This window comes from Salvelinus fontinalis, chromosome 7 (genome assembly GCF_029448725.1).
Source record: "Salvelinus fontinalis isolate EN_2023a chromosome 7, ASM2944872v1, whole genome shotgun sequence".
Classification (NCBI taxonomy): domain Eukaryota; kingdom Metazoa; phylum Chordata; class Actinopteri; order Salmoniformes; family Salmonidae; genus Salvelinus; species Salvelinus fontinalis.
The window spans coordinates 60064216-60076461 of NC_074671.1; the positions used below are offsets into that span (position 1 = coordinate 60064216).

Sequence of the window (12246 nt, forward strand, 5' to 3'; positions counted from 1 at the left end):
GGAACCCAGGCAAGGAGTAGAATGATAGCTAAAGAGACTGGTACCCAGGCAAGGAGTAGAATGATAGCTAAAGAGACTGGTACCCAGGCAAGGAGTAGAATGATAGCTAAAGAGACTGGTACCCAGGCAAGGAGTAGAATGATAGCTAAAGAGACTGGTACCCAGGCAAGGAGTAGAATGATAGCTAAAGAGACTGGGACCCAGACTAGCATTAGCCCAGGTATGATTTGAAGAGGAAGGGTAGATATAGAAGTGGCACCTGTCACATACACATGGTTAGCAGATGTTAATGCGAGTGTAGCGAAATGCTAAGCAGTAGTTGTGAGTTCAGGATTTGAAAACTGGACCCCGGAGTAAATAGTTGAGGCTATGCAGTCGGGCCTTGGTCCTCTTGGTGGGGGTACCAGCTGTGTCATGCCATACTGAAAAACAATATGGAAATGGGTGAAAACCGCGTGTCCCTACTATAGTGTACACGTTTTTCTCAATGTATACAATTTCTTGTCACTACAATTTCAATCAATCAATCAAGTTTATTTTATATAGCCCTTCGTACATCAGCTAATATCTCGAAGTGCTGTACAGAAACCCAGCCTAAAACCCAAAACAGCAAGCAATGCAGGTGTAGAAGCACGGTGGCTAGGAAAAACTCCCTAGAAAGGCCAAAACCTAGGAAGAAACCTAGAGAGGAACCAGGCTATGAGGGGTGGCCAGTCCTCTTCTGGCTGTGCCGGGTGGAGATTTCAATGTGTTATAACATTTATGTCGCCGCATCATCAACACTTACAAAAAAAGATTGCACTTTTGAAACTGCAGTAACTGCCGTCCACTGTGGTATTTCGTACCCAGAAATGACAGAATATAATGCACTCTAACTGCAGTTACACTACAAAACTACTGCAGTAAAAAAACAGTGTTATTTTGGACGCAGTATTTGCAGCATACTGCAGTTATACTGCACTCTGACTGCAGTCCTTGCAGGTTTGTGGGCATTATAAACATGAAAATGGACCTATTAAAAATATTTTACTAACAAAATATTATCATTGAATAGTATGTGCGCTTACTAATGGTGATGAATCTGTTGCCATTGTTGAACCGGGACTGTTCTTTTTCTTTCATTGCACAGTAGTACTCTCCACAATAATCTTGTTACATTCTGTACGACCACTATAAATTATGTTAGTAATAAATATGTCCGTTTTAACATAATGTATCATGGAAATAAGTACCATGAGAACTCACACAGAATATGGCCAGTGGAGGCTGTGGTAGCCGCTGTATGTACTGGTATGTATTTTCTGCACTAGTGGGTGGAAAAGTACAATTTATAGTCACATTGTGTCCAAGTTCCACCAGTGTGTCTGTCAAAGCCTCAGCTCCAACAATTTTAAGACACCTAAGAACAGAAGAATCCATGAAACACTTCACTTAATACATTAAATGAACAAGTCAATTCACATAAAAAGTAATTATCTTACAGAACACACTGGCAACAATATGTAATTTCCTCTGAACTGTGGTCTTTGAGACATAACTGACTTCCTCCTAAGGCAGACGTCTGAATGAACACACTGTGCAAGTGCTAACCACATGATCTAACCACTGATTATGGATGTGTAATATGTGTCTGATTGACACTGGTGTGACCTTTGTACAGTATGTGGGGGTGCATGGAGAATGAAGGAAGGCAATGCCATAGCTCTAGTGCTAAATACTTTAAAATACTTATATGAAACAATAAAGAACGAAGGTGGGAGTTCAAAAAGTGTGGCACCAACAAATGCGTTAATGGAACAATGCCATTTTCACATACATGTACTGTAGCTTACTTGATTCCTATGATACAGTGTATGTGTCGCAGGAGGTCTTGACCATTAGACCAAGAGGAGGGCTCTCACATCACCAGAACTTGAGCCAGACTCATGTTTGCTACATATGTATTGCTCAAGGAATGATATTGCACTTCTTCTAAACATCTATGCAGACAGAGTGCTTCTTTTGCTTTATTTTTTAGGGACGTCACAGGTTGAAGTGTCAAATCCAATCAAATAAAAATATTATTTGTCATATGCACAGGATACAGCAGGGTGTAAACCATGATTAAAAAACTATTTATAAAGAAAATGTTGAAAAACGTTTTTACCATAGGTATTATTTACATATGTAGGAATTATTTACATATGTAGGAAGAGGGATAAAGTGGGATAAGGGGAAGCTCGCATTCTGTCCAGACCTGGGCAGGAAATAGTTGTATTTGTAGTTTATTTGAAAATACCAACTTTTCACTTGAGTTTAGAGTTTTAAAAAAAAGAAGATTTTCTTTGATATTCAAATACAGGTCTCAGAAAACCAAACAATATTTGAATATATTTTGAATACCTCTCAGAAGAAAACATAATATTTGAAGTTATTTGAAAGCAAAAACATATTCATTTGATGAAGTTAGCTAGTTTCTCAAGTCCATATCAGATGAAAACAAAAGCAGGCCTAATGATTTTGATAATTAGCTAGCTAGCCTAGATCTAAAAAAAAAAGCTTGCTAGCTGCTAGCAACAGCGTCTGTTTAACTGGTAGCTAATGTTACGTGGTTAGTTCAACACCAACGGTCGATCGCAAAAATAAATCCAAATTGTATTAATTTCTTCTTAGCCTTTCGTATACGACACGTTCTAGGTGCTAAATTGTCTAGTAGTTACTAAATGTGATAGAAAGCTATTTGTTGTAACGTTATTTACAGTAGATAGCTAGATACGGAAGTCTTACACTGCGCAACCGTAGCATTACGCCGTCCCACTACTAGTATATTTGATTGTGCATTGTACACATTTGCAATTCATAAACCTCTTATGTATCACCAGAGCGGACCCATAAATAATGATTTTGTGGCTTAATTGCCTTTGCCTACACATGACACACCAATTTTAGTTCGAGTACCAGACCTGTTTTGCGCTTTAAGAGTGCATGCTTTCAACTATTTCCTGTTAACGCTAGAGGCGCCTCTGTTGTTGATGACTTCCTGCTGCTAGATTGATGTAGCATTTTACTGGAAGCAGTCATCCCTTGCTTGCTAGCCAATATGGTAACATTTAATTGGTTGCAAATGACAACGTAATGGCGTCTTTACAATGCTTCTTGTTTTCGTTCGTTAGCCATATTTCCGTCTGATTCAGCACCCTTGACAGTTAAGTAAGTTGGCTTGTTAGGTAACTTAGCTAGCTATGTTGGTTAACCAAAGGCTTTTCATATTACAGGTAGTTAGCTTACTAGATAGCTGGCTAACTGTGCCACATCTTTCTGAGCATAACCTGTGCATTGTTGTTAACTTGATTAGGAGGTGTTGGAAAATAGCTAGCTCTGGTCCAGTAACGTTAGTGGACAGATGCGCACTAACGGCCTGGACCAGGGCTACAACATAGTTAGCTACAAGCAGGTCAGCGTAGCTAACTATGTGGCACCTCCGTAATACAGTAATTCTTCATTTCAGATGGCAGTTCCCTTCAAAATCCCCAAGAGAAAACAGCCATCAGAAGCTGACAACATGCACATGCTGTCCCCTCTCTCACGTCTCCGGGATACCTCCAGCCCATTCGAGGTATCCCATATCATTTCCATTTGAAGTGGACATAGTCCCAATGAACTGCATTTTCACACGGTGACTCGTTATTTGTGAATAAATGTTGTGCTTATATTTGCTCATGGTGATAAGTGAGATCGGCATAGCTAGAAGGTATACACTGGGTGTACAAAACATTAGGAACACTTGCTCTTTCCATGACAGACTGACCGTGTGAATACAGTTGAAAGCTATAATCCCTTATTGATGTCACTTGTGAAATCCACTTCAGTGTAGATGAGAGATGAGACGGGTCAAAGAAGAATTTTTAAGCCTTGAGACAATTATGACATGGATTGTGTGTGTGCCATTCAGAGTGTGAATGGGCAAGACAGAAGATTTAAGTGCCTTTGAATAGGGTATGGTAGTAGATGCCAGGTGCACTGGTTTGAGTGTCGAACTGCAACGCTGCTGGGTTTTTCACGCTCAACAGTTTCCCGTGTGTATCAAGAATGGTCCACCACCCAAAGGACATCCAGCCAACTTGACCCAGCTGTGGAAAGTATTGGAGTCAACATGGGCCAGCATCCCTGTGGAACACTTTTGACACCTTGTAGAGTCCATGCCTGAATGAATTGAGGCAGTTCTGAGGGCAAAAGAGGTGCCCCTGCACATTGAGTCTGTAACGGTACCCCCTGTATATAGTCTCACTATTGTTATTTTATTGCTGCTCTTTGATTACTTGTTCCTTTTTATTTCTTATTCATATTTTTTAAACGGCATTGTTGGTTAAGGGCTTGTAAGTAAGCATTTCACTGGAAGGTCTTCACCTGTTGTATTCGATGCATGTGACTAATAAAATTTGATTTGATTTTGAAATGGCACCCTATTTCCTATATAATCAATGCATTACTTTTGACCAAAACCCACAGGGTGGCTAGTGCACAAAAGGGACAATGGCAGAGGAAGCTGGTGGGAGAATCTATAGGACGAGGGCTCATTTTAATGGCTGGAATGGAATTAATGGAACTGTATCAAACATATGAAAACCACATTTTACTCCGTTCTATTAATTTTATTCCAGCCATTGCAAGGAGCCCATCCTCCTATAGTGCCTCCTACCAGCCTCCTCTGGAATAGGGTGCCATTTGCAACCCAACCCAAGACTCTTCTCTAATTTAAACCTATCACTCTCAAGACACTTTAAAAGCTGTAGGTCAATGTACTATGTAGCCTATGAGTTAATAGTTATGCTGAAACAACACTGTGTCATTTCAGACAAGCTGGTGCAATGGCTCTTCAAATGGAAAAAGGCCTGAACAGGTTGGCTCTCTGAATGGACACATCCCCAGAGCAGGGAAACAGAGGTATGTATAGAAATGATCTGTACATGGCTCTGGTCCATAGCATTCATGCTGCTGAGATTAATGAACAGCATCAACAAGTGACGTGATGTACTGGACCAGAGCTTATTTGTACAGTGTTCAAAGACAATGTGCTGCTGGATTAAGAATGTCACTTATCTCTCCTAGATGACTTACTTGACTTACCTCTTGACCCCGTTGGGAGCGTAACGTGTCAACCATGACACTCTTTCCACCACTTTTCTGTGCTTTCACCTCGTGCCTGGTTTTTGTTGATTATTTTGTTGCCAGGATGCAGTGGTCATGGATATCTGCAGTGTTTACTATTTTCAGTAGATGGTGCTCTTCAACCAGTTAAATGTACCTGGTCAAAATGTCTAGTACAGTGTGTGTATAGCTGGAAATCATAATGACAAAAAAAGTGCAGGTTATTTTACACCGATGTTACAGTTGAAGTCGGAAGTTTACATACACCATAGAAAAAACCATTTAAACTCAGTTTTTCACAATACCTGACATTTAATCCTAGTAAAAATTCCTTGTCTTAGGTCAGTTATGATCACCAGTTTATTATAAGAATGTGAAATGTCATAATAATAGAGAGAAGGATTTACTTAAGCTTTTATTTATTTCATCACATTTCCAGTGGGTCAGAAGTTTACATACACTCAATTAGTATTTGGTAGCATTGCCTTTAAATTGTTTAACTTGGGTCAAACGTTTCGGGTAGCCTTCCACAAGCTTCCCACAATAAGTTTTTTGAATTTTGTCCCATTCTTCCTGACAGAGCTGGTGTAATTGAGTCTGGTTTGTAGGCCTCTTTGCTCACACAAGCTTTTTCAGTTCTTCCCACAAATTTTCTTTGGGATTGAGGTCACGGCTTTGTGATGGCCACTCCAATACCTTGACTTTGTTGTCCTTCAGTCATTTTACCACAACTTTGGAAGTATGCTTGGGGTCATTGTCCATTTGGAAGACCCATTTGCGACCAAGCTTTAACTTCCTGACTGATGTCTTGAGATGTTGCTTCAATATATCCACATAATTTCCCTGCCTCATGATGCCATCTATTTTGTGAAGTGCACCAGTCCCTCCTGCAGCAAAGCACCCCCACAACATGATGCTGCCACCCACGTACTTCACGTTTGGGATGGTGTTCTTCGGCTTGCAAGCCTCCCCCTTTTTCCTCCAAACATAACGATGGTCATTATGTCCAAAACAGTTCTATTTTTGTTTCAACAGACCAGAGGACACTTCTCCAAAAAGTACAATCTTTGTCCCCATGGGCAGTTGCAAACCATAGTCTGGCTTTTTTATGGTGGTTTTAGAGCAGTGACAGATGAACATGGTACCTTCAGGCATTTGGTAATTGCTCCCAAAGATGAACCAGAGTTGGGGACGTCTACCATTTTTTTTCTGAGGTCTTGGCTGATTTATTTTTATTTTCCCATGATGTCAAGCAAAGAGGCACTGAGTTTGAAGGTAAGCCTTGAAATGCATCCACAGGTACACCTACAATTGACTCAAATAATGTCAATTAGCCTATTAGAAGTAGAAAGAGGAGGAAGGGAAGCGCTACTAAGGTACACTATAGTATATTGGTAAATAGAAGGTGCTCTTTGGTAAAAGGGGTAAATTGGTCATCAAAAAGAAAGGAGGACCAAGGCACTCTTCATATAATTAATTAAAATGCCTTTATTAGTATGGCATGTTCAATAGAAACAAAGTTGTTTAAAAACCGACGCGTTTCGGCTGCATGGCCTTCGTCAGGGAGTATAGAAAAAGGAGTACACAATGTCCTCTTTTGAAAGGCTTTTCCAATTAGCCCTAATTAGAAGAGGGAGTGGTTACCAAATTGGACACACCTAGTAAGCAATAACATACACATGAAAAGGTGAAATACTGTAGCTATGTTATCATGAGCATACAACTCCAAGCTAGAAGCATCAGAACACCCAGAGAGGCAGTTCTAACCTTAAATATGACTGGGAGAAGTGTCCAGAACAAGAAAGCAATATATTCCACAGTATACTAGAACACAGCAAAACATGAACAGCAGTCCAAACATAGCTGAGGGCAATAGAGCAAAATGTCCACTAGATGACAGCAAAATGGACCCATCACAACCCTACAGGAATGGTGAGAAATCCATATCTTCATTTAAACCAGGGTGCTTAGTGGCCTGTAGTTTGTAAATCCAAAAACTTTCCCTTTGGTTTAACTGTTTGAGACGGTCCCCTTTTCTAATAGAGGCTGGAACATGATCAATACCCATAGCTTGTAGGGAGGCCGGATTGCCATGGTGTAAGGACTTGTAGTGCCTAGCCATGGGGTAGTCTTCATTGCCTACCCGTATGGCGTACTTGTGTTCCGCCAAGCGATCTTGAAGGCGTCTCTTTGTCCGTCCAATGTAGAACACCTTGCACTGTGGACATTCTAATCTATAGATGACATGAGTGGTTTTGCAGTTAATAAAATGCTTGAGGTAATATTCCATTTTAGAAGCTGTGTCAACGAAATACTTTTTCTGTACAATATTACTGCAATGGTTGCATTGGTTACATTTAAAAGAGCCTTTGGGTTTGTGGTCAAGCCAAGTTTTTTGAGAGTCACCCGGAAGATAACTGTGGACTAATTTGTCATTTAGGGTAGGACATCTCTTAAAGCTTATGACTGGTGGTTCAGGAAAGATTTGGCGTTGTAGCGTATCACTTTGGATGATTCCCCAATTGTTTTTAATGATTCTTTTAATGTTCTCTGCTTCAGTGCTGTATTTTGTAACAAAATACACTCTCTTTGATGTATCACGAGGCACTCCTCTTCGTAACAAGTTCCCTCTGTCAAGTAATCCAGCCCTTATACCTGCATCTTTCAGGACCTGAACGCTGTAGCCCCGATCCAAAAAGCGATTCTCCAATTCAGCAGATTTGACACTGTAGTCTGTTTCCTGATCGCAAATTCTGCGGACTCTTTGGAATTGGCCATATGGAATATTCTCTTTTAGCCTTTTGGGGTGAAAGCTGTCTGCTCTCAGAATGGTATTTCCATCTGTAGGCTTCCTAAAGATTGATGTGTGCAAACAACCTTTGTCATTTTTACTAATGTCGAGGTCCAAAAAATGAATGTTATCCTTGCTGTATTCCATAGTTAGTTTGATGTTAGGGTTAATGCTGTTAAGGTATTGGTGGAAGGAAATAAGTTCATCTTCTGAGCCGGACCAAAACAGGCAAACATCAACAATATAGCGTCCCCACCATATAATCCGGTCAAAGAAATGGTTATTAGAAGGATCCAAAATGAAATAATTTTCCCATTTACCCAAGTACAAACCAGCGTAGGAAGGGCTGTAGCAAGCTCCCATGGCACATCCTTTGACCTGTTTAAAAATACGGTCCTGGAAGATAAAGATGTTATGATTAAGAGTCCATTCAGTCAGTGATACAATGAATTCTGTAGGAGGCATCTCAGTTTCAGGCCGGGTACTCAAGAAATGGTGCATCGCTGCCAAACCTTGTTGATGCTCAATGGTGGTGTATAGAGACTCCACATCCATGGTGACTAAAAAGGAAGCTGTACCTATATTGTTAAATTCCTTAATTTTGTTCAACACATCTGTGGTATCTTGAAGATAGGCTGGAAGTGACATCAGAAAAGGCTTAATAAAGTAATCAATGTACTTAGACATGGGTTCTGTCAGACTTTCATTACCACTAATGACTGGTCTGCCTGGGGGGCTTTCAAGATTTTTGTGGATTTTTGGAAGAAGGTAAAAAGAAGCCATACGCGGACTGCCATTGAAAAGAAATTTGAACTCATTGTCTGAAATGTAACCATTTTCCTTAGCTTCTGTGAGGATCCCTTTCAATTCAGTTTTTAGGTCCTCTGTAGGGTTGAAGGTAAGAGATTGGTAGAATTCGTCATTGTCTAGTTGACGGTAGGCTTCTGCCACATATTTGTCTTTACACCACACTTCTGTAGCACCACCGTTGTCTGCTTTTTTAATTACAATCCGTTCATTTTTGGACAATGATTCAACTGTATCCCTCTCTGTCTTAGAAAGATTACGTCGTGTTTTGTTGGAATCAATTTTACCCTTAAACAGATTCTCCACATCAAAATTAACTTTCTTGGCAAATGTATTTAGTGTGGCATTCTGGACTATGGGACAAAAAGTGGATTTGGGCTTAAAAGGTGTTTTTGAGGGAACAGAAACTGCCTGACCTGAGACACTGGCGTCTGTAGTTGGAGAGATGTTTTGCTTGTACCAGGCCTTCAGATGTAGATTCCTGTAGAAACGAAATAGGTCAATCTTTGTATTAAATTCATTAGTTGAGTATGTGGGGGCAAAGGACAGTCCTTTAGACAAGACCCTTATGCAATCATCAGAAAGAGGTTCTCCAGAAATGTTGATCACAGCCTTGTTCTGGTCCTGCTCCATGTGGTTGGATAGTCTTGATTTCTTCCTCCCCCTCCGTGTTGGCCTCTTACGCGTCCTCTCCCTCTCTTGTTGAGGAACCTGCGTGACTCCTCTTCCTGATCTAAAAAATCTTGGGAGGAGCTGGCCTCTGAGCGTCTGGGGTGATCCTCATCGTCACTGCTTGTAAAGTTGAAAGAAACAGATCTAGGCTTCCTTCTCTGTAGATGTGATTCTGAATTCTTGCGTGTTGGTCTTCTCCAGGCAAAGACCTTGCCATCTCTATAATCTACTTCATCTCTTCTAAATTTTCTTCGCTTGTCTTGCTTCAATGTCAGAGTGAATGTGTCTACTTTCTCTTTCAAGATCTCATCACATTGTGCTTTGATAGAAATGTCACTGTGTTCTGAAATTTTCCTTTTATTTCTTCAATTTCTGTTTGGACTACTTGTCTGTCCTTTTTTCTTCTTCTTTTTGATAGCCTATTAGAAGCTTCTAAAGTATGACATAATTTTCTGGAGTTTTCCAAGCTGTTTAAAGTCACCGTCAACTTAGTGTATGTACACTTCTGACCCACTGGATAATGTTCTTACTGACTTGCCAAAACTATAGTTTGTTATAACAAGAAATTTGTGGAGTGGTTGAAAAACGAGTTTTAATGACTCCAACCTAAGTGTATGTAAACTTCCAACTTCAACTGTATATGGTATAGATGTAGTTCCTGAGATGTTAGATAGACATTGCTGAGACTTTGGAACTCCAGCCAGTCAACAGGCTTCCAGAGACCAGCTCAGACCCCAGAACACCGTCCAGTTGCCAGCCAGAGAGGGAATTCCCCAGAGCACAGCAAATGGAGAGAGACCCCCATGCCAAACACACTGTGGAGATCACCCCCTCGCTGTCAGCTAGCAGTCAACGGAACACCTAGAAAGCAGACGGAGTCTCTGACTCATAAGAATCCACCTCACATCCAATCAAGCCCTGTGACATCATCAACACACAAAGCTGAACAAAGACTCCCAGCAGCCTCTCCTCCCTGCTTCAAAAACGGGTATGTCGTCAGGGCGGCACGTAGGCTAGTGGTAAAGAGCGTTGGGCAAGTAACCGAAAGGTTTCTGGTTCGAATCCCCGAGCCGAATAGGTGAAAAATGTGCCAATGTGCCCTTGAGCAAGGCACCTAACCCTAATTGCTCCTGTAAGTCGCTCTGGATAAATGTAAATAAAATTACAATGTAATAGATCTTAAAAAATTGATAACTTTAAGTCTAGGAATTAGAACGTAGTTGATTTTTTAAATGTGAATTCACGTGTGATTCTGCTTGTTCGGTTCACAATTGTTCTGATGTCTGTAACTCTGTCAGAACTAGAAGTGACACCGACCATAGAAATCTATGCTTGGAATCATTTGAAATGACTGTACCGTTGTCCTCCACTAGATGGCGCCCTAAGAGGGCATCAGACACACTGTGCCGGGATAAGAATCAAGGGACGGGGTGTGTGTCGCCACTGCTCAAGACGCCCCGGGCAGAGTTCAGTGGTCAGTGTCTCACACACACACACACACACACACTCACACTCACACTCTCTCACACAGAGAGTTCATTGAGGTGAAATCCTAGCCTACCATTCAATCTTTCTCACACAGTCCAAAACAATCCCCAGACAATGTGCTCAGGTTATGAGGCCTGATGAAGACAATCTACACTTGTGGATGCTATGCTATTTTTGTGAAAATGTATTATTTCTCTAAAAACATTTTTCTTAAATGTTGGTGCTCAGTCTAGGCTGTAGATCCACAGCAGTCAGAGGTTGCTTATATCTACAAAGGCCTAGCCAATTAAGGTTCAAACATACTTGTGTAATCATGAGTTTTCCTTGTTAAGTGTTTTGTTGCTGTTTCATGGAGCAGTGGGGTTAACATTTAGCAGGTGTTGCTCTGTCTAACCTCCCCCTGCGTTTTCCCTCTTCTACATTGTGCTGGCAAGCCTGACCATTTTCCTGGTTGGATAAACAAATGCTTAACTTTATGGCGTTGTTAAAAATGCCTGCAGTAAACAATCTCTTGCCGTTAGACTGCTTTTCTTTTAACTCTTTCTCGTTCAGGAGACGTCATATTTAGCTGTGTGCTTTAGCCAACTCCTGTGGCTATCGCTGTCATGTCATACATGTAGACAACCAGGCTACTGTCTCTCTGTCAAAATGGAACGGTTGTTTTACTAGCTTATTTCGTTGTTTCAGGTCCCTCTGGGGCCACCCATACAAAAACCTTTATCAAAGTCACTTTGGATAAAAGTGTCTGCTAAATGGCATATCGTTTATTATTCCTTTTCTGTTTTACATCTTCCTCGGGAGATTCCCAAATGTCTGTGAGATGCAGCCCAGTGGAGTCGGAGCAGGATTCGGCATCAGAACCGGCTCCAGAAAGAGAGGTGGACAGTTCCTCAAAGACGGACGACAGGCGCTCTGTCTCCCCAGGAGACTCAACATGGAGGAGACGTGACTCTGGGATGAATGGATCTCCACCACAAAACACAGAGGTAGGATTATGGTTGTGTCTCAAGTGGGACCCTATTCCCAATTGCTTATACTTACTAGTCTGGTACATAGTTATTGGTCGTAACCATACTTGTTAGCTAGCTAGGTTGAGCGTTGGCTAGCTTTTTCAGGCATGGTTTGTTAGTGTTGGCTAACTCAGTGTTGCTAGGTCTATTCCTCACAGTGAAATGACAACAGTGAACAGCCACGTTGTTTAATTTCCACCCTATACAGATAGTCCTGATTCAGCTGAGCTGGTAGCTCCATATCTTGCTACAGGATAACACCCCAAGGTAGCTTGGTCTATAGAATAGTATTGAGTCTTGTAAAGTGTGGCCGTTGAAAACAAACTGTAGGGAACTATATGAGAACAAGCT

General features: G+C 41.1%; 2 protein-coding genes across 7 annotated transcripts in view; one reads left to right on the forward strand and one right to left on the reverse strand.

Moving 5' to 3' along the window:
• LOC129859935 (CD276 antigen homolog) overlaps nucleotides 1–12246 on the reverse strand; it is a 61750-nt gene that overhangs the window by 23873 nt on the left and 25631 nt on the right. The gene's annotated exons all lie outside the window — the stretch shown is intronic.
• LOC129859933 (sentrin-specific protease 7-like) overlaps nucleotides 3018–12246 on the forward strand; it is a 32329-nt gene continuing 23100 nt past the window's right edge. For 4 of the 6 annotated variants that reach the window (XM_055930186.1, XM_055930190.1, XM_055930189.1 and 1 more), the window contains exons 1-6: nucleotides 3065–3082; nucleotides 3488–3595; nucleotides 4835–4923; nucleotides 10098–10385; nucleotides 10771–10871; nucleotides 11687–11871. In XM_055930186.1, coding sequence (XP_055786161.1) covers nucleotides 3080–3082; nucleotides 3488–3595; nucleotides 4835–4923; nucleotides 10098–10385; nucleotides 10771–10871; nucleotides 11687–11871 — 774 coding nt within the window. In that variant the 5' untranslated portion in view covers nucleotides 3065–3079. Of the gene's footprint in view, nucleotides 3190–3487; nucleotides 3596–4834; nucleotides 4924–10097; nucleotides 10386–10770; nucleotides 10872–11686; nucleotides 11872–12246 lie in introns of all 6 variants that reach the window. The other 2 variants (XM_055930187.1, XM_055930191.1) reach the window with 2 other exon arrangements.